This window comes from Drosophila melanogaster, chromosome X (assembly GCF_000001215.4).
Source record: "Drosophila melanogaster chromosome X".
Taxonomy (NCBI): Eukaryota; Metazoa; Arthropoda; class Insecta; order Diptera; family Drosophilidae; genus Drosophila; species Drosophila melanogaster.
In genome coordinates this window covers 22,177,053-22,199,200 of record NC_004354.4, presented here as the reverse complement: position 1 = coordinate 22,199,200, position 22,148 = coordinate 22,177,053, and the positions used below count along the sequence as shown (strand labels likewise).

The following is a 22,148-nucleotide window of genomic DNA, read 5'->3' as shown; positions in this document are numbered from 1 at the left end:
ATCATTGCCTAGTTAATTTCACACGTCGCACGCTGAATACTCTAATGACAAATATTTTAATATAAAGTAATTTTTGATTTTTTTTTCGTGATATAATGATTCGTCTATTACTATTTCTAAGCTTTGTTTAAATAATAATAACGTTAAGGCAATGCAAAACAAGAATTTTTCGCATGGTGCCAATTGATCAAAAATAATATAGATTTAAAGTCTAAGAACTTTTAAGGTGAAGGGAATATTTTGTCAAATGCATGAGCATACGTGTGCACACATACCATTCTGATTTTGAAAAAAAATATGTAGAGCCTAATGTAATCACAACTTGGAACCTTCCCAAGGCTATCCTAAACCAGAACTGTATCAATAGAGAAACTATAATAGAAGGCAATAACATTATAAAAGCATTCAATTGTTCTGTCCAATAAGAAGAAGTATTAATTACCAACTCATTTTAGACTATACTCAAGCTATCTATCTAAACAATAATGTATCAAAACTTGAACCACTAATACATTCAGACAAAAGAAATAATCGAACAACACAATCGGACGAATAATATCTTTCATATAATAACATTTACAACATTAATCATAGTAGTTATTATTGTAATATTGTACTTTATCAATAAATATAAGACTGTACCCCAAGTTAAAGTTAAAGTTAATTGTAAAATTTAAAAATCAAACCCTAAAAAATGAAAATATTATAAGTCCTAATATTGTATTGTACCCTAATCTAAACGCCTGAGGACAGGCCTTTTTCTTAAGGATGGGGAAGTAGCATATCCATTCTAAACCCACAACTCCTCAATCACACACACTATTGTAAACAATAACACACACAATAATGTCTAAGTGCGAAATGTAATCAACGGTCGAGAGCCCTTCGATTAAGCTCATTGCTCATTTACGCAGAGCAAAGTGCAAAAGTCCGAAGTCCAAAATCCAGACTCTGTGGCGAGCCAACGTCCACGTCCCCTAAACATCCGATTTTTACGACTTTATTCTCTTAAACTTCGCTCTTAAGCTATCCCAATCTGCCTATATAAACCCAAACATGTCCCCATATAGTAGTTCAGTTCTGAGTACGTTATCAATCGCGATAACCCTGCTAAGCCCGCTTTAACTTCGAAGTCCATTATCTAACCTAGTGATAATCCAAAGGCTCTAGCTCTTCCTTTATTGGAATTAAAAAGAAAACGTTTAATAATACATAAAAAACCACATTCTGATCTATTTAATTTAAGTATATTTGCAGTCTGGTTAATATTAGATGTTAGAGTCTAGCGCTAACTCAAGAAGTCTGTCAGCCAGAACCTTCATGGCTTTCTTGACTTCCTTGGCCTCCTTCGCCTTCTTCTTGAGGAACTCGAGATGGTTCTGGGAGTTGGTGACCTGCACGAAGTTCATGAGCTCGGCTAGACGGGCCCACTTGAAGCGCGGCAGGTACTCCATGCTCCACAGTGAGTAATAGAATGGGGAATTATTGCGCGTGGATATCTGCTTATTGTTCAGCAGTAGAACGAGCTGTTTGGCCACATGTTTCGACTTGAATTCCACCCAACCCTCGGCGAAGAGGATATTATGATGCTTACCTAAAGTAATTGAGATTAAGGTATATACTGGGTAATCAGTGGGTCTTATATGTATGCCACTTGGTCCACTCACTTGACTGCGACCGCAGGAAAGCTCTGCCGATGCCGCCGTACTCGCCCAAGATTTCCCGCAGGTGGGTCAAGGTCATGTGCTTGGGTATGTTGGATATGTAGATGATGCCCTTCTTGATTTTCTTCGCGGGATCCGAGGAACTGCAGGCGGCTTTGAAGCTGGCCAGCTCCATTTCATCGCCTTCATCCGAGGGATTTGCCTCCCCATTCGCAGACTCACCATCCTCTGGCTGTGGTTTATCCGAGGTCTCAATCTCCTCCACTTCCATGCGAGTGGGCTTGCGTTTTGGCTTTGATTTCCTTTTTATTTCCTTCATTGTAGTTTACGTTCTCGTGGGTCAAATAAATTTTGTAGTGCACGCTATAGGGATGACAGTTGACAGGTGATGTCTGTCTACGTTTTTATCGAAGAGCTATCGATATGTTGCTGCCTTTTAATTAGGAAGCATAACGCTTAAAAGCACTTTGTAATAGATCATTTGATTTATTCAGTTCTATTTTAATAAAGAAATCGTGCGTTACAAGAATCCTAACCATTTTTTTTGACAATAACATCAATTGACCACGGAGTAAACTATTTTTTGCCTTAGTAAATGAGATCAGATATGATATAAAAAAGCTATTTACTTTTCATTTCGGCCACACAAAATTTCCCCGTTTACAAATCGAAAAATTCTTACAATTTCGAAATCGAGAACACCCATTTTTCGATTTCAATTCGCAATTGTAAAATTCTTACGAATCGAGTAATCGAGTACCGGAGTACCGGAGCATGCCCGAATATTTTTTAAAATGGTATAAAAAGAGGCGCTTGAATGTTAATTAGTTATTATTTAATTTTGGTGCTGTAAATAAGTGTTAGCAACCCCTAATTAAATTTAGGACGCTTGGGCGGAATTTGTTAAAATTTATGTATGTTGTACCTCGTTCTTTTTGGGTCAAAAATCCAGACAGCAGCATTCTTTGCGTGTTTCATGCTTGCCTTTTATCATTGTCCTGCTAGCGTTTTCCTTCCTTTTTGCCCATTTCCTTCGTGCCTTGCCACATTCAATTGGATATAATAAATACCAAAATGCGATAAAGTATAAGAAATAGCGGACTAAAGAAATTAAAGATGCAAAGCAATAAAAAGCTCTCAGAACATAGATTGCAATCTATGCTCTTGTTTATAGTTCGTATCCAATACTGTCAGAACTTTGGAATTTTAACTAAAAAGCTTGTCAATGAATTTTCTAGATTCTGGCATACTCCAGTGCTTCGTTCGTATATATTTTATCAAAATGTACTTAAAAGTGTTTCGATAAGGCTTCGTCATCATGTTCACAAAATTCAAGTTGCTAAAACTAGATGTTGCTAGATGTTCGTCATCTCTGGCTTAGAATATATGTATAAGTTAACAAACAATCAAGGTCATATTCCCTTAGCAACTAAGTAGCCTCGCATAAACAATGCTGACGCGCCATAATAGAGTTCAGCGCTCTGTGCTGAGACCGTTCGGCGGTGGAAATCCGACACTTCCCATTTCGAGTGTTGCGCTGCGCCGCAAGAAATGCTGAGTCGGCTTGCCGCTCATGTCTTGGTGGCGCGATGCATTGTCGCGTATGGTAAACTAAGCAAAGAATATTGTCTGTACTTTTAGTTCTTACAAAGCTGCTCAAGAAACCACAGCTCCACTCTGGCACATAGCCGTAAAAATAACCTTGTTCTTAATTACACTACATTGCTACGCCACAAGGCTAGCAATATAACTAAGGGGGGAAGTCAAGCCCTCCAACATAATCAACCTAAATTCAGTATTAAAAGAGGCGTACCTCTACCGAAGAAGGAAGACCCCCTTGACACCGAATAGGAGATCTCTATAACAGGCGCCCAACTTCACCAAGAACCACAGTCTAGTTGATAAAGTAGTTGGGTAGGGTTTGACAAGTTGTTTCCACGGCATCCCATCAAGTAGTCTCTGCCTAGCCTTCGTTGCATACGGACGTTCGCGATTGCCTAGTCTTTTTGTAGTGAAACATCAACTACTCTTCCAATCTTACAGTACACGAGTTACCACATCAGCAATTTCTACGCCAACTCCCCCACCCCTCAAAACCTCCACGGCTGAGCTGTTAGTTCGTCGCAGCATAGTGCAACATTGTGGGCGGAAACAGCTCAGCAAAATGTAAACAAAGACAGTCCCCAAATCTGCCGGGTCAGCAGATTCACAGACAATAAAACACTTCTCACTCTGTTAGTTTTTCATTTTTAAGCGAACTGTCAAACTGTACAGACAAATTTGTAATCAAATAAAGAGCATTTTCGAAATAAGCCCTTGTTAATAGAGAGCCAACATTTTTCTCCTCCAACACGCAGGTAGCTCCATCTGCATTATATTCTCTTGCAACTGCACGATCTCTCATTAGACCACACCCCTCTCCTGGCTGATCAGCAAGCCATGCCACTAAAGAAGCCTCTACGCTCCCGTTTCCTAGCTCCTGGTACTCATGTCGAGACCTTCAAGGATCACCTGTCTGAACTAATCGACTTCAACATGGAAATTCAAGGGACAGAAGGTATTGACAACGCCATAAGCTTATTTATGGAAAAACTGAAAGAAGCAGCAGTACGTGCTGCTCCGAGTGCTCCACGCAATACGCAAGCCTTTGTGCAGTCACTCCTACCTCGTGCAATAGTTGACCTCCTTCGCCTCAAACGGAAAGTCAGAAAGGAATTTGCAAGAACAGGAGATGTCCGAATCCAGCAGATCTACAGAAGGTTATCAAATCGGCTCCATAAAGTGCTGACCCAAAGGAAACTGCAACAGATAGACAACCTATTGGAGAACATGGGCACCGATACCTCTTCACAATTCTCCTTGTGGAGAATCACGAAAAGGTTCAAGTTTCAGGCATCTCAGAAATCCGCTATAAGAAGCCCATCTGGCGGTTGGTGCCGCACATCACATGATAAAGCAGAAGTGTTTGCAAGCAGCTTGGAGCAAAGATTTAAGCCGCTCGCACTTGCCGATGCGAATCATTGCCGTCTGGTTGCGGAGTCTCTTGAAACGCCATTTCAAATGACACGGCCCGCGGATCCTGTCACTCTCGAAGAACTGAAACAACTTGTTTGTTAACTTGCTTGTTAAAAATATTAAATTGGAATATAAAAAAAAAACTGAAAAACATCTGAATCTAATGTGCATTTTAAATAATAAAATTATTATAACTACTGTAATTTAAAACATAAATTTATCAAAAAGAACAACATTGAGAAATAAATATTTCATAAAAATATGAAAAGTGTCTATTGCAAAAATCATATCTTAAGGCACGAAGTGCGGACACAACCTCTCAACAATCATTGCCTAGTTAATTTCACACGTCGCACGCTGAATACTCTAATGACAAATATTTTAATATAAAGTCATTTTTGAATTTTTTTTTCGTGATATAATGATTCGTCTATTACTATTTCTAAGCTTTGTTTAAATAATAATAACGTTAAGGCAATGCAAAACAAGAATTTTTCGCATGGTGCCAATTGATCAAAAATAATATAGATTTAAAGTCTAAGAACTTTTAAGGTGAAGGGAATATTTTGTCAAATGCATGAGCATACGTGTGCACACATACCATTCTGATTTTGAAAAAAAATATGTAGAGCCTAATGTAATCACAACTTGGAACCTTCCCAAGGCTATCCTAAACCAGAACTGTATCAATAGAGAAACTATAATAGAAGGCAATAACATTATAAAAGCATTCAATTGTTCTGTCCAATAAGAAGAAGTATTAATTACCAACTCATTTTAGACTATACTCAAGCTATCTATCTAAACAATAATGTATCAAAACTTGAACCACTAATACATTCAGACAAAAGAAATAATCGAACAACACAATCAGACGAATAATATCTTTCATATAATAACATTTACAACATTAATCATAGTAGTTATTATTGTAATATTGTACTTTATCAATAAATATAAGACTGTACCCCAAGTTAAAGTTAAAGTTAATTGTAAAATTTAAAAATCAAACCCTAAAAAATGAAAATATTATAAGTCCTAATATTGTATTGTACCCTAATCTAAACGCCTGAGGACAGGCCTTTTTCTTAAGGATGGGGAAGTAGCATATCCATTCTAAACCCACAACTCCTCAAGCACACACACTATTGTAAACAATAACACACACAATAATGTCTAAGTGCGAAATGTAATCAACGGTCGAGAGCCCGTCGATTAAGCTCATTGCTCATTTACGCAGAGCAAAGTGCAAAAGTCCGAAGTCCAAAATCCAGACTCTGTGGCGAGCCAACGTCCACGTCCCCTAAACATCCGATTTTTACGACTTTATTCTCTTAAACTTCGCTCTTAAGCTATCCCAATCTGCCTATAGTGATAATCCAAAGGCTCTAGCTCTTCCTTTATTGGAATTAAAAAGAAAACGTTTAATAATACATAAAAAACCACATTCTGATCTACTTAATTTAAGTATATTTGCAGTCTGGTTAATATTAGATGTTAGAGTCTAGCGCTAACTCAAGAAGTCTGTCAGCCAGAACCTTCATGGCTTTCTTGACTTCCTTGGCCTCCTTCGCCTTCTTCTTGAGGAACTCGAGATGGTTCTGGGAGTTGGTGACCTGCACGAAGTTCATGAGCTCGGCTAGACGGGCCCACTTGAAGCGCGGCAGGTACTCCATGCTCCACAGTGAGTAATAGAATGGGGAATTATTGCGCGTGGATATCTGCTTATTGTTCAGCAGTAGAACGAGCTGTTTGGCCACATGTTTCGACTTGAATTCCACCCAACCCTCGGCGAAGAGGATATTATGATGCTTACCTAAAGTAATTGAGATTAAAGTATATACTGGGTAATCAGTGGGTCTTATATGTATGCCACTTGGTCCACTCACTTGACTGCGACCGCAGGAAAGCTCTGCCGATGCCGCCGTACTCGCCCAAGATTTCCCGCAGGCGGGTCAAGGTCATGTGCTTGGGTATGTTGGATATGTAGATGATGCCCTTCTTGATTTTCTTCGCGGGATCCGAGGAACTGCAGGCGGCTTTGAAGCTGGCCAGCTCCATTTCATCGCCTTCATCCGAGGGATTTGCCTCCCCATTCGCAGACTCACCATCCTCTGGCTGTGGTTTATCCGAGGTCTCAATCTCCTCCACTTCCATGCGAGTGGGCTTGCGTTTTGGCTTTGATTTCCTTTTTATTTCCTTCATTGTAGTTTACGTTCTCGTGGGTCAAATAAATTTTGTAGTGCACGCTATAGGGATGACAGTTGACAGGTGATGTCTGTCTACGTTTTTATCGAAGAGCTATCGATATGTTGCCATGGTGCCATTTAATTAGGAAGCATAACGCTTAAAAGCACTTTGTAATAGATCATTTGATTTATTCAGTTCTATTTTAATAAAGAAGTGCGTTACAAGAATCCTAACCATTTTTTTTGACAATAACATCAATTGACCACGGAGTAAACTATTTTTTGCCTTAGTAAATGAGATCAGATATGATATAAAAAAGCTATTTACTTTTCATTTCGGCCACACAAAATTTCCCCGTTTACAAATCGAAAAATTCTTACAATTTCGAAATCGAGAACACCCATTTTTCGATTTCAATTCGCAATTGTAAAATTCTTACGAATCGAGTATTCGAGTACCGGAGTACCGGAGCATGCCCGAATATTTTTTAAAATGGTATAAAAAGAGGCGCTTGAATGTTAATTATTTATTATTTAATTTTGGTGCTGTAAATAAGTGTTAGCAACCCCTAATTAAATTTAGGACGCTTGGGCGGAATTTGTTAAAATTTATGTATGTTGTACCTCGTTCTTTTTGGGTCAAAAATCCAGACAGCAGCATTCTTTGCGTGTTTCCTGCTTGCCCTTTATCATTGTCCTGCTAGCGTTTTCCTTCCTTTTTGCCCATTTCCTTCGTGCCTTGCCACATTCAATTGGATATAATAAATACCAAAATGCGATAAAGTATAAGAAATAGCGGACTAAAGAAATTAAAGATGCAAAGCAATGAAAAGCTCTCAGAACATAGATTGCAATCTATGCTCTTGTTTATAGTTCGTATCCAATACTGTCAGAACTTTGGAATTTTAACTAAAAAGCTTGTCAATGAATTTTCTAGATTCTGGCATACTCCAGTGCTTCGTTCGTATATATTTTATCAAAATGTACTTAAAAGTGTTTCGATAAGGCTTCGTCATCATGTTCACAAAATTCAAGTTGCTAAAACTAGATTTTGCTAGATGTTCGTCATCTCTGGCTTAGAATATATGTATAAGTTAACAAACAATCAAGGTCATATTCCCTTAGCAACTAAGTAGCCTCGCATAAACAATGCTGACGCGCCATAATAGAGTTCAGCGCTCTGTGCTGAGACCGTTCGGCGGTGGAAATCCGACACTTCCCATTTCGAGTGTTGCGCTGCGCCGCAAGAAATGCTGAGTCGGCTTGCCGCTCATGTCTTGGTGGCGCGATGCATTGTCGCGTATGGTAAACTAAGCAAAGAATATTGTCTGTACTTTTAGTTCTTACAAAGCTGCTCAAGAAACCACAGCTCCACTCTGGCACATAGCCGTAAAAATAACCTTGTTCTTAATTACACTACATTGCTACGCCACAAGGCTAGCAATATAACTAAGGGGGGGAAGTCAAGCCCTCCAACATAATCAACCTAAATTCAGTATTAAAAGAGGCGTACCTCTACCGAAGAAGGAAGACCCCCTTGACACCGAATAGGAGATCTCTATAACTGGCGCCCAACTTCACCAAGAACCACAGTCTAGTTGATAGGGTAGTTGGGTAGGGTTTGACAAGTTGTTTCCACGGCATCCCATCAAGTAGTCTCTGCCTAGCCTTCGTTGCATACGGACGTTCGCGATTGCCTAGTCTTTTTGTAGTGAAACATCAACTACTCTTCCAATCTTACAGTACACGAGTTACCACATCAGCAATTTCTACGCCAACTCCCCCACCCCTCAAAACCTCCACGGCTGAGCTGTTAGTTCGTCGCAGCATAGTGCAACATTGTGGGCGGAAACAGCTCAGCAAAATGTAAACAAAGACAGTCCCCAAATCTGCCGGGTCAGCAGATTCACAGACAATAAAACACTTCTCACTCTGTTAGTTTTTCATTTTTAAGCGAACTGTCAAACTGTACAGACAAATTTGTAATCAAATAAAGAGCATTTTCGAAATAAACCCTTGTTAATAGAGAGCCAACATTTTTCTCCTCCAACACGCAGGTAGCTCCATCTGCATTATATTCTCTTGCAACTGCACGATCTCTCATTAGACCACACCCCTCTCCTGGCTGATCAGCAAGCCATGCCACTAAAGAAGCCTCTACGCTCCCGTTTCCTAGCTCCTGGTACTCATGTCGAGACCTTCAAGGATCACCTGTCTGAACTAATCGACTTAAACATGGAAATTCAAGGGACAGAAGGTATTGACAACGCCATAAGCTTATTTATGGAAAAACTGAAAGAAGCAGCAGTACGTGCTGCTCCGAGTGCTCCACGCAATACGCAAGCCTTTGTGCAGTCACTCCTACCTCGTGCAATAGTTGACCTCCTTCGCCTCAAACGGAAAGTCAGAAAGGAATTTGCAAGAACAGGAGATGTCCGAATCCAGCAGATCTACAGAAGGTTATCAAATCGGCTCCATAAAGTGCTGACCCAAAGGAAACTGCAACAGATAGACAACCTATTGGAGAACATGGGCACCGATACCTCTTCACAATTCTCCTTGTGGAGAATCACGAAAAGGTTCAAGTTTCAGGCATCTCAGAAATCCGCTATAAGAAGCCCATCTGGCGGTTGGTGCCGCACATCACATGATAAAGCAGAAGTGTTTGCAAGCAGCTTGGAGCAAAGATTTAAGCCGCTCGCACTTGCCGATGCGAATCATTGCCGTCTGGTTGCGGAGTCTCTTGAAACGCCATTTCAAATGACACGGCCCGCGGATCCTGTCACTCTCGAAGAACTGAAACAACTTGTTTGTTAACTTGCTTGTTAAAAATATCAAATTGGAATATAAAAAAAAAACTGAAAAACAACTGAATCTAATGTGCATTTTAAATAATAAAATTATTATAACTACTTTAATTTAAAACATAAATTTATCAAAAAGAACAACATTGAGAAATAAATATTTCATAAATATGAAAAGTGTCTATTGCAAAAATCATATCTTAAGGCACGAAGTGCGGACACAACCTCTCAACAATCATTGCCTAGTTAATTTCACACGTCGCACGCTGAATACTCTAATGACAAATATTTTAATATAAAGTCATTTTTGAATTTTTTTTCGTGATATAATGATTCGTCTATTACTATTTCTAAGCTTTGTTTAAATAATAATAACGTTAAGGCAATGCAAAACAAGAATTTTTCGCATGGTGCCATTTGATCAAAAATAATATAGATTTAAAGTCTAAGAACTTTTAAGGTGAAGGGAATATTTTGTCAAATGCATGAGCATACGTGTGCACACATACCATTCTGATTTTGAAAAAAAATATGTAGAGCCTAATGTAATCACAACTTGGAACCTTCCCAAGGCTATCCTAAACCAGAACTGTATCAATAGAGAAACTATAATAGAAGGCAATAACATTATAAAAGCATTCAATTGTTCTGTCCAATAAGAAGAAGTATTAATTACCAACTCATTTTAGACTATACTCAAGCTATCTATCTAAACAATAATGTATCAAAACTTGAACCACTCGAATACATTCAGACAAAAGAAATAATCGAACAACACAATCAGACGAATAATATCTTTCATATAATAACATTTACAACATTAATCATAGTAGTTATTATTGTAATATTGTACTTTATCAATAAATATAAGACTGTACCCCAAGTTAAAGTTAAAGTTAATTGTAAAATTTAAAAATCAAACCGTAAAAAATGAAAATATTATAAGTCCTAATATTGTATTGTACCCTAATCTAAACGCCTGAGGACAGGCCTTTTTCTTAAGGATGGGGAAGTAGCATATCCATTCTAAACCCACAACTCCTCAAGCACACACACTATTGTAAACAATAACACACACAATAATGTCTAAGTGCGAAATGTAATCAACGGTCGAGAGCCCTTCGATTAAGCTCATTGCTCATTTACGCAGAGCAAAGTGCAAAAGTCCGAAGTCCAAAATCCAGACTCTGTGGCGAGCCAACGTCCACGTCCCCTAAACATCCGATTTTTACGACTTTATTCTCTTAAACTTCGCTCTTAAGCTATCCCAATCTGCCTATAGTGATAATCCAAAGGCTCTAGCTCTTCCTTTATTGGAATTAAAAAGAAAACGTTTAATAATACATAAAAAACCACATTCTGATCTACTTAATTTAAGTATATTTGCAGTCTGGTTAATATTAGATGTTAGAGTCTAGCGCTAACTCAAGAAGTCTGTCAGCCAGAACCTTCATGGCTTTCTTGACTTCCTTGGCCTCCTTCGCCTTCTTCTTGAGGAACTCGAGATGGTTCTGGGAGTTGGTGACCTGCACGAAGTTCATGAGCTCGGCTAGACGGGCCCACTTGAAGCGCGGCAGGTACTCCATGCTCCACAGTGAGTAATAGAATGGGGAATTATTGCGCGTGGATATCTGCTTATTGTTCAGCAGTAGAACGAGCTGTTTGGCCACATGTTTCGACTTGAATTCCACCCAACCCTCGGCGAAGAGGATATTATGATGCTTACCTAAAGTAATTGAGATTAAGGTATATACTGGGTAATCAGTGGGTCTTATATGTATGCCACTTGGTCCACTCACTTGACTGCGACCGCAGGAAAGCTCTGCCGATGCCGCCGTACTCGCCCAAGATTTCCCGCAGGCGGGTCAAGGTCATGTGCTTGGGTATGTTGGATATGTAGATGATGCCCTTCTTGATTTTCTTCGCGGGATCCGAGGAACTGCAGGCGGCTTTGAAGCTGGCCAGCTCCATTTCATCGCCTTCATCCGAGGGATTTGCCTCCCCATTCGCAGACTCACCATCCTCTGGCTGTGGTTTATCCGAGGTCTCAATCTCCTCCACTTCCATGCGAGTGAGCTTGCGTTTTGGCTTTGCTTTCCTTTTTATTTCCTTCATTGTAGTTTACGTTCTCGTGGGTCAAATAAATTTTGTAGTGCACGCTATAGGGATGACAGTTGACAGGTGATGTCTGTCTACGTTTTTATCGAAGAGCTATCGATATGTTGCCATGTTGCCATTTAATTAGGAAGCATAACACTTAAAAGCACTTTGTAATAGATCATTTGATTTATTCAGTTCTATTTTAATAAAGAAATCGTGCGTTACAAGAATCCTAACCATTTTTTTTGACAATAACATCAATTGACCACGGAGTAAACTATTTTTTGCCTTAGTAAATGAGATCAGATATGATATAAAAAAGCTATTTACTTTTCATTTCGGCCACACAAAATTTCCCCGTTTACAAATCGAAAAATTCTTACAATTTCGAAATCGAGAACACCCATTTTTCGATTTCAATTCGCAATTGTAAAATTCTTACGAATCGAGTATTCGAGTACCGGAGTACCGGAGCATGCCCGAATATTTTTTAAAATGGTATAAAAAGAGGCGCTTGAATGTTAATTATTTATTATTTAATTTTGGTGCTGTAAATAAGTGTTAGCAACCCCTAATTAAATTTAGGACGCTTGGGCGGAATTTGTTAAAATTTATGTATGTTGTACCTCGTTCTTTTTGGGTCAAAAATCCAGACAGCAGCATTCTTTGCGTGTTTCCTGCTTGCCCTTTATCATTGTCCTGCTAGCGTTTTCCTTCCTTTTTGCCCATTTCCTTCGTGCCTTGCCACATTCAATTGGATATAATAAATACCAAAATGCGATAAAGTATAAGAAATAGCGGACTAAAGAAATTAAAGATGCAAAGCAATGAAAAGCTCTCAGAACATAGATTGCAATCTATGCTCTTGTTTATAGTTCGTATCCAATACTGTCAGAACTTTGGAATTTTAACTAAAAAGCTTGTCAATGAATTTTCTAGATTCTGGCATACTCCAGTGCTTCGTTCGTATATATTTTATCAAAATGTACTTAAAAGTGTTTCGATAAGGCTTCGTCATCATGTTCACAAAATTCAAGTTGCTAAAACTAGATGTTGCTAGATGTTCGTCATCTCTGGCTTAGAATATATGTATAAGTTAACAAACAATCAAGGTCATATTCCCTTAGCAAATAAGTAGCCTCGCATAAACAATGCTGACGCGCCATAATAGAGTTCAGCGCTCTGTGCTGAGACCGTTCGGCGGTGGAAATCCGACACTTCCCATTTCGAGTGTTGCGCTGCGCCGCAAGAAATGCTGAGTCGGCTTGCCGCTCATGTCTTGGTGGCGCGATGCATTGTCGCGTATGGTAAACTAAGCAAAGAATATTGTCTGTACTTTTAGTTCTTACAAAGCTGCTCAAGAAACCACAGCTCCACTCTGGCACATAGCCGTAAAAATAACCTTGTTCTTAATTACACTACATTGCTACGCCATAAGGCTAGCAATATAACTTAGGGGGGGAAGTCAAGCCCTCCAACATAATCAACCTAAATTCAGTATTAAAAGAGGCGTACCTCTACCGAAGAAGGAAGACCCCCTTGACACCGAATAGGAGATCTCTATAACTGGCGCCCAACTTCACCAAGAACCACAGTCTAGTTGATAGGGTAGTTGGGTAGGGTTTGACAAGTTGTTTCCACGGCATCCCATCAAGTAGTCTCTGCCTAGCCTTCGTTGCATACGGACGTTCGCGATTGCCTAGTCTTTTTGTAGTGAAACATCAACTACTCTTCCAATCTTACAGTACACGAGTTACCACATCAGCAATTTCTACGCCAACTCCCCCACCCCTCAAAACCTCCACGGCTGAGCTGTTAGTTCGTCGCAGCATAGTGCAACATTGTGGGCGGAAACAGCTCAGCAAAATGTAAACAAAGACAGTCCCCAAATCTGCCGGGTCAGCAGATTCACAGACAATAAAACACTCTGTTAGTTTTTCATTTTTAAGCGAACTGTCAAACTGTACAGACAAATTTGTAATCAAATAAAGAGCATTTTCGAAATAAACCCTTGTTAATAGAGAGCCAACATTTTTCTCCTCCAACACGCAGGTAGCTCCATCTGCATTATATTCTCTTGTAACTGCACGATCTCTCATCAGACCACACCCCTCTCCTGGCTGATCAGCAAGCCATGCCACTAAAGAAGCCTCTACGCTCCCGTTTCCTAGCTCCTGGTACTCATGTCGAGACCTTCAAGGATCACCTGTCTGAACTAATCGACTTAAACATGGAAATTCAAGGGACAGAAGGTATTGACAACGCCATAAGCTTATTTATGGAAAAACTGAAAGAAGCAGCAGTACGTGCTGCTCCGAGTGCTCCACGCAATACGCAAGCCTTTGTGCAGTCACTCCTACCTCGTGCAATAGTTGACCTCCTTCGCCTCAAACGGAAAGTCAGAAAGGAATTTGCAAGAACAGGAGATGTCCGAATCCAGCAGATCTACAGAAGGTTATCAAATCGGCTCCATAAAGTGCTGACCCAAAGGAAACTGCAACAGATAGACAACCTATTGGAGAACATGGGCACCGATACCTCTTCACAATTCTCCTTGTGGAGAATCACGAAAAGGTTCAAGTTTCAGGCATCTCAGAAATCCGCTATAAGAAGCCCATCTGGCGGTTGGTGCCGCACATCACATGATAAAGCAGAAGTGTTTGCAAGCAGCTTGGAGCAAAGATTTAAGCCGCTCGCACTTGCCGATGCGAATCATTGCCGTCTGGTTGCGGAGTCTCTTGAAACGCCATTTCAAATGACACGGCCCGCGGATCCTGTCACTCTCGAAGAACTGAAACAACTTGTTTGTTAACTATCAAATTGGAATATAAAAAAAAAAAACAACTGAATCTAATGTGCATTTTAAATAATAAAATTATTATAACTACTTTAATTTAAAACATAAATTTATCAAAAAGAACAACATTGAGAAATAAATATTTCATAAATATGAAAAGTGTCTATTGCAAAAATCATATCTTAAGGCACGAAGTGCGGACACAACCTCTCAACAATCATTGCCTAGTTAATTTCACACGTCGCACGCTGAATACTCTAATGACAAATATTTTAATATAAAGTCATTTTTGAATTTTTTTTCGTGATATAATGATTCGTCTATTACTATTTCTAAGCTTTGTTTAAATAATAATAACGTTAAGGCAATGCAAAACAAGAATTTTTCGCATGGTGCCAATTGATCAAAAATAATATAGATTTAAAGTCTAAGAACTTTTAAGGTGAAGGGAATATTTTGTCAAATGCATGAGCATACGTGTGCACACATACCATTCTGATTTTGAAAAAAAATATGTAGAGCCTAATGTAATCACAACTTGGAACCTTCCCAAGGCTATCCTAAACCAGAACTGTATCAATAGAGAAACTATAATAGAAGGCAATAACATTATAAAAGCATTCAATTGTTCTGTCCAATAAGAAGAAGTATTAATTACCAACTCATTTTAGACTATACTCAAGCTATCTATCTAAACAATAATGTATCAAAACTTGAACCACTAATACATTCAGACAAAAGAAATAATCGAACAACACAATCAGACGAATAATATCTTTCATATAATAACATTTACAACATTAATCATAGTAGTTATTATTGTAATATTGTACTTTATCAATAAATATAAGACTGTACCCCAAGTTAAAGTTAAAGTTAATTGTAAAATTTAAAAATCAAACCCTAAAAAATGAAAATATTATAAGTCCTAATATTGTATTGTACCCTAATCTAAACGCCTGAGGACAGGCCTTTTTCTTAAGGATGGGGAAGTAGCATATCCATTCTAAACCCACAACTCCTCAAGCACACACACTATTGTAAACAATAACACACACAATAATGTCTAAGTGCGAAATGTAATCAACGGTCGAGAGCCCGTCGATTAAGCTCATTGCTCATTTACGCAGAGCAAAGTTCAAAAGTCCGAAGTCCAAAATCCAGACTCTGTGGCGAGCCAACGTCCACGTCCCCTAAACATCCGATTTTTACGACTTTATTCTCTTAAACTTCGCTCTTAAGCTATCCCAATCTGCCTATAGTGATAATCCAAAGGCTCTAGCTCTTCCTTTATTGGAATTAAAAAGAAAACGTTTAATAATACATAAAAAACCACATTCTGATCTACTTAATTTAAGTATATTTGCAGTCTGGTTAATATTAGATGTTAGAGTCTAGCGCTAACTCAAGAAGTCTGTCAGCCAGAACCTTCATGGCTTTCTTGACTTCCTTGGCCTCCTTCGCCTTCTTCTTGAGGAACTCGAGATGGTTCTGGGAGTTGGTGACCTGCACGAAGTTCATGAGCTCGGCTAGACGGGCCCACTTGAAGCGCGGCAGGTACTCCATGCTCCACAGTGAGTAATAGAATGGGGAATTATTGCGCGTGGATATCTGCTTATTGTTCAGCAGTAGAACGAGCTGTTTGGCCACATGTTTCGACTTGAATTCCACCCAACCCTCGGCGAAGAGGATATTATGATGCTTACCTAAAGTAATTGAGATTAAAGTATATACTGGGTAATCAGTGGGTCTTATATGTATGCCACTTGGTCCACTCACTTGACTGCGACCGCAGGAAAGCTCTGCCGATGCCGCCGTACTCGCCCAAGATTTCCCGCAGGCGGGTCAAGGTCATGTGCTTGGGTATGTTGGATATGTAGATGATGCCTTTCTTGATTTTCTTCGCGGGATCCGAGGAACTGCAGGCGGCTTGGAAGCTGGCCAGCTCCATTTCATCGCCTTCATCCGAGGGATTTGCCTCCCCATTCGCAGACTCACCATCCTCTGGCTGTGGTTTATCCGAGGTCTCAATCTCCTCCACTTCCATGCGAGTGGGCTTGCGTTTTGGCTTTGATTTCCTTTTTATTTCCTTCATTGTAGTTTACGTTCTCGTGGGTCAAATAAATTTTGTAGTGCACGCTATAGGGATGACAGTTGACAGGTGATGTCTGTCTACGTTTTTATCGAAGAGCTATCGATATGTTGCCATGTTGCCATTTAATTAGGAAGCATAACGCTTAAAAGCACTTTGTAATAGATCATTTGATTTATTCAGTTCTATTTTAATAAAGAAATCGTGCGTTACAAGAATCCTAACCATTTTTTTTGACAATAACATCAATTGACCACGGAGTAAACTATTTTTTGCCTTAGTAAATGAGATCAGATATGATATAAAAAAGCTATTTACTTTTCATTTCGGCCACACAAAATTTCCCCGTTTACAAATCGAAAAATTCTTACAATTTCGAAATCGAGAACACCCATTTTTCGATTTCAATTCGCAATTGTAAAATTCTTACGAATCGAGTAATCGAGTACCGGAGTACCGGAGCATGCCCGAATATTTTTTAAAATGGTATAAAAAGAGGCGCTTGAATGTTAATTAGTTATTATTTAATTTTGGTGCTGTAAATAAGTGTTAGCAACCCCTAATTAAATTTAGGACGCTTGGGCGGAATTTGTTAAAATTTATGTATGTTGTACCTCGTTCTTTTTGGGTCAAAAATCCAGACAGCAGCATTCTTTGCGTGTTTCCTGCTTGCCCTTTATCATTGTCCTGCTAGCGTTTTCCTTCCTTTTTGCCCATTTCCTTCGTGCCTTGCCACATTCAATTGGATATAATAAATACCAAAATGCGATAAAGTATAAGAAATAGCGGACTAAAGAAATTAAAGATGCAAAGCAATGAAAAGCTCTCAGAACATAGATTGCAATCTATGCTCTTGTTTATAGTTCGTATCCAATACTGTCAGAACTTTGGAATTTTAACTAAAAAGCTTGTCAATGAATTTTCTAGATTCTGGCATACTCCAGTGCTTCGTTCGTATATATTTTATCAAAATGTACTTAAAAGTGTTTCGATAAGGCTTCGTCATCATGTTCACAAAATTCAAGTTGCTAAAACTAGATGTTGCTAGATGTTCGTCATCTCTGGCTTAGAATATATGTATAAGTTAACAAACAATCAAGGTCATATTCCCTTAGCAACTAAGTAGCCTCGCATAAACAATGCTGACGCGCCATAATAGAGTTCAGCGCTCTGTGCTGAGACCGTTCGGCGGTGGAAATCCGACACTTCCCATTTCGAGTGTTGCGCTGCGCCGCAAGAAATGCTGAGTCGGCTTGCCGCTCATGTCTTGGTGGCGCGATGCATTGTCGCGTATGGTAAACTAAGCAAAGAATATTGTCTGTACTTGTAGTTCTTACAAAGCTGCTCAACAAACCACAGCTCCACTCTGGCACATAGCCGTAAAAAAAAACCTTGTTCTTAATTACACTACATTGCTACGCCACAAGGCTAGCAATATAACTAAGGGGGGAAGTCAAGCCCTCCAACATAATCAACCTAAATTCAGTATTAAAAGAGGCGTACCTCTACCGAAGAAGGAAGACCCCCTTGACACCGAATAGGAGATCTCTATAACTGGCGCCCAACTTCACCAAGAACCACAGTCTAGTTGATAAAGTAGTTGGGTAGGGTTTGACAAGTTGTTTCCACGGCATCCCATCAAGTAGTCTCTGCCTAGCCTTCGTTGCATACGGACGTTCGCGATTGCCTAGTCTTTTTGTAGTGAAACATCAACTACTCTTCCAATCTTACAGTACACGAGTTACCACATCAGCAATTTCTACGCCAACTCCCCCACCCCTCAAAACCTCCACGGCTGAGCTGTTAGTTCGTCGCAGCATAGTGCAACATTGTGGGCGGAAACAGCTCAGCAAAATGTAAACAAAGACAGTCCCCAAATCTGCCGGGTCAGCAGATTCACAGACAATAAAACACTTCTCACTCTGTTAGTTTTTCATTTTTAAGCGAACTGTCAAACTGTACAGACAAATTTGTAATCAAATAAAGAGCATTTTCGAAATAAACCCTTGTTAATAGAGACCCAACATTTTTCTCCTCCAACACGCAGGTAGCTCCATCTGCATTATATTCTCTTGTAACTGCACGATCTCTCATCAGACCACACCCATCTCCTGGCTGATCAGCAAGCCATGCCACTAAAGAAGCCTCTACGCTCCCGTTTCCTAGCTCCTGGTACTCATGTCGAGACCTTCAAGGATCACCTGTCTGAACTAATCGACTTAAACATGGAAATTCAAGGGACAGAAGGTATTGACAACGCCATAAGCTTATTTATGGAAAAACTGAAAGAAGCAGCAGTACGTGCTGCTCCGAGTGCTCCACGCAATACGCAAGCCTTTGTGCAGTCACTCCTACCTCGTGCAATAGTTGACCTCCTTCGCCTCAAACGGAAAGTCAGAAAGGAATTTGCAAGAACAGGAGATGTCCGAATCCAGCAGATCTACAGAAGGTTATCAAATCGGCTCCATAAAGTGCTGACCCAAAGGAAACTGCAACAGATAGACAACCTATTGGAGAACATGGGCACCGATACCTCTTCACAATTCTCCTTGTGGAGAATCACGAAAAGGTTCAAGTTTCAGGCATCTCAGAAATCCGCTATAAGAAGCCCATCTGGCGGTTGGTGCCGCACATCACATGATAAAGCAGAAGTGTTTGCAAGCAGCTTGGAGCAAAGATTTAAGCCGCTCGCACTTGCCGATGCGAATCATTGCCGTCTGGTTGCGGAGTCTCTTGAAACGCCATTTCAAATGACACGGCCCGCGGATCCTGTCACTCTCGAAGAACTGAAACAACTTGTTTGTTAACTATCAAATTGGAATATAAAAAAAAAAAACAACTGAATCTAATGTGCATTTTAAATAATAAAATTATTATAACTACTTTAATTTAAAACATAAATTTATCAAAAAGAACAACATTGAGAAATAAATATTTCATAAATATGAAAAGTGTCTATTGCAAAAATCATATCTTAAGGCACGAAGTGCGGACACAACCTCTCAACAATCATTGCCTAGTTAATTTCACACGTCGCACGCTGAATACTCTAATGACAAATATTTTAATATAAAGTCATTTTTGAATTTTTTTTCGTGATATAATGATTCGTCTATTACTATTTCTAAGCTTTGTTTAAATAATAATAACGTTAAGGCAATGCAAAACAAGAATTTTTCGCATGGTGCCAATTGATCAAAAATAATATAGATTTAAAGTCTAAGAACTTTTAAGGTGAAGGGAATATTTTGTCAAATGCATGAGCATACGTGTGCACACATACCATTCTGATTTTGAAAAAAAATATGTAGAGCCTAATGTAATCACAACTTGGAACCTTCCCAAGGCTATCCTAAACCAGAACTGTATCAATAGAGAAACTATAATAGAAGGCAATAACATTATAAAAGCATTCAATTGTTCTGTCCAATAAGAAGAAGTATTAATTACCAACTCATTTTAGACTATACTCAAGCTATCTATCTAAACAATAATGTATCAAAACTTGAACCACTAATACATTCAGACAAAAGAAATAATCGAACAACACAATCAGACGAATAATATCTTTCATATAATAACATTTACAACATTAATCATAGTAGTTATTATTGTAATATTGTACTTTATCAATAAATATAAGACTGTACCCCAAGTTAAAGTTAAAGTTAATTGTAAAATTTAAAAATCAAACCCTAAAAAATGAAAATATTATAAGTCCTAATATTGTATTGTACCCTAATCTAAACGCCTGAGGACAGGCCTTTTTCTTAAGGATGGGGAAGTAGCATATCCATTCTAAACCCACAACTCCTCAATCACACACACTATTGTAAACAATAACACACACAATAATGCCTAAGTGCGAAATGTAATCAACGGTCGAGAGCCCTTCGATTAAGCTCATTGCTCATTTACGCAGAGCAAAGTGCAAAAGTCCGAAGTCCAAAATCCAGACTCTGTGGCGAGCCAACGTCCACGTCCCCTAAACATCCGATTTTTACGACTTTATTCTCTTAAACTTCGCTCTTAAGCTATCCCAATCTGCCTATATAAACCCAAACATGTCCCCATATAGTAGTTCAGTTCTGAGTACGTTATCAATCGCGATAACCCTGCTAAGCCCACTTCAACTTCGAAGTCCATTATCTAACCTAGTGATAATCCAAAGGCTCTAGCTCTTCCTTTATTGGAATTAAAAAGAAAACGTTTAATAATACATAAAAAACCACATTCTGATCTACTTAATTTAAGTATATTTGCAGTCTGGTTAATATTAGATGTTAGAGTCTAGCGCTAACTCAAGAAGTCTGTCAGCCAGAACCTTCATGGCTTTCTTGACTTCCTTGGCCTCCTTCGCCTTCTTCTTGAGGAACTCGAGATGGTTCTGGGAGTTGGTGACCTGCACGAAGTTCATGAGCTCGGCTAGACGGGCCCACTTGAAGCGCGGCAGGTACTCCATGCTCCACAGTGAGTAATAGAATGGGGAATTATTGCGCGTGGATATCTGCTTATTGTTCAGCAGTAGAACGAGCTGTTTGGCCACATGTTTCGACTTGAATTCCACCCAACCCTCGGCGAAGAGGATATTATGATGCTTACCTAAAGTAATTGAGATTAAGGTATATACTGGGTAATCAGTGGGTCTTATATGTATGCCACTTGGTCCACTCACTTGACTGCGACCGCAGGAAAGCTCTGCCGATGCCGCCGTACTCGCCCAAGATTTCCCGCAGGCGGGTCAAGGTCATGTGCTTGGGTATGTTGGATATGTAGATGATGCCCTTCTTGATTTTCTTCGCGGGATCCGAGGAACTGCAGGCGGCTTGGAAGCTGGCCAGCTCCATTTCATCGCCTTCATCCGAGGGATTTGCCTCCCCATTCGCAGACTCACCATCCTCTGGCTGTGGTTTATCCGAGGTCTCAATCTCCTCCACTTCCATGCGAGTGGGCTTGCGTTTTGGCTTTGAATTCCTTTTTATTTCCTTCATTGTAGTTTACGTTCTCGTGGGTCAAATAAATTTTGTAGTGCACGCTATAGGGATGACAGTTGACAGGTGATGTTTGTCTACGTTTTTATCGAAGAGCTATCGATATGTTGCCATGTTGCCTTTTAATTAGGAAGCATAACGCTTAAAAGCATTTTGTAATAGATCATTTGATTTATTCAGTTCTATTTTAATAAAGAAATCGTGCGTTACAAGAATCCTAACCATTTTTTTTGACAATAACATCAATTGACCACGGAGTAAACTATTTTTTGCCTTAGTAAATGAGATCAGATATGATATAAAAAAGCTATTTACTTTTCATTTCGGCCACACAAAATTTCCCCGTTTACAAATCGAAAAATTCTTACAATTTCGAAATCGAGAACACCCATTTTTCGATTTCAATTCGCAATTGTAAAATTCTTACGAATCGAGTAATCGAGTACCGGTACGCATGCCCGAATATTTTTTAAAATGGTATAAAAAGAGGCGCTTG

General features: G+C 39.3%; 5 protein-coding genes across 5 annotated transcripts; all 5 read right to left on the bottom strand.

The window, feature by feature from the left end:
- Positions 1-1,151: 1,151 nt before the first annotated feature.
- CG46514 (uncharacterized protein) lies at positions 1,152-2,027 on the bottom strand. Its single transcript, NM_001414125.1, has 2 exons — positions 1,668-2,027; positions 1,152-1,594 (listed from the first exon to the last, which is right to left on the bottom strand). Exons 1-2 carry the CDS (start codon positions 1,981-1,983, stop codon positions 1,269-1,271), a joined length of 642 nt encoding a protein of 213 aa, NP_001401073.1. The 5' UTR covers positions 1,984-2,027; the 3' UTR covers positions 1,152-1,268.
- Positions 2,028-6,052: 4,025 nt separating this feature from the next.
- Positions 6,053-6,928, bottom strand: CG46513 (uncharacterized protein). Its single transcript, NM_001414124.1, has 2 exons — positions 6,569-6,928; positions 6,053-6,495 (listed from the first exon to the last, which is right to left on the bottom strand). The coding sequence occupies exons 1-2, from the start codon at positions 6,882-6,884 to the stop codon at positions 6,170-6,172; spliced, it is 642 nt and encodes a 213-aa protein (NP_001401072.1). The 5' UTR covers positions 6,885-6,928; the 3' UTR covers positions 6,053-6,169.
- Positions 6,929-10,955: 4,027 nt separating this feature from the next.
- CG46512 (uncharacterized protein) lies at positions 10,956-11,831 on the bottom strand. The gene is made up of 2 exons (NM_001414123.1): positions 11,472-11,831; positions 10,956-11,398 (listed from the first exon to the last, which is right to left on the bottom strand). Exons 1-2 carry the CDS (start codon positions 11,785-11,787, stop codon positions 11,073-11,075), a joined length of 642 nt encoding a protein of 213 aa, NP_001401071.1. The 5' UTR covers positions 11,788-11,831; the 3' UTR covers positions 10,956-11,072.
- Positions 11,832-15,832: 4,001 nt separating this feature from the next.
- Positions 15,833-16,708, bottom strand: CG46511 (uncharacterized protein). Its single transcript, NM_001414122.1, has 2 exons — positions 16,349-16,708; positions 15,833-16,275 (listed from the first exon to the last, which is right to left on the bottom strand). Exons 1-2 carry the CDS (start codon positions 16,662-16,664, stop codon positions 15,950-15,952), a joined length of 642 nt encoding a protein of 213 aa, NP_001401070.1. The 5' UTR covers positions 16,665-16,708; the 3' UTR covers positions 15,833-15,949.
- A 4,112-nt stretch (positions 16,709-20,820) lies between these two features.
- CG46510 (uncharacterized protein) lies at positions 20,821-21,696 on the bottom strand. Its single transcript, NM_001414121.1, has 2 exons — positions 21,337-21,696; positions 20,821-21,263 (listed from the first exon to the last, which is right to left on the bottom strand). Exons 1-2 carry the CDS (start codon positions 21,650-21,652, stop codon positions 20,938-20,940), a joined length of 642 nt encoding a protein of 213 aa, NP_001401069.1. The 5' UTR covers positions 21,653-21,696; the 3' UTR covers positions 20,821-20,937.
- Positions 21,697-22,148: the final 452 nt, after the last annotated feature.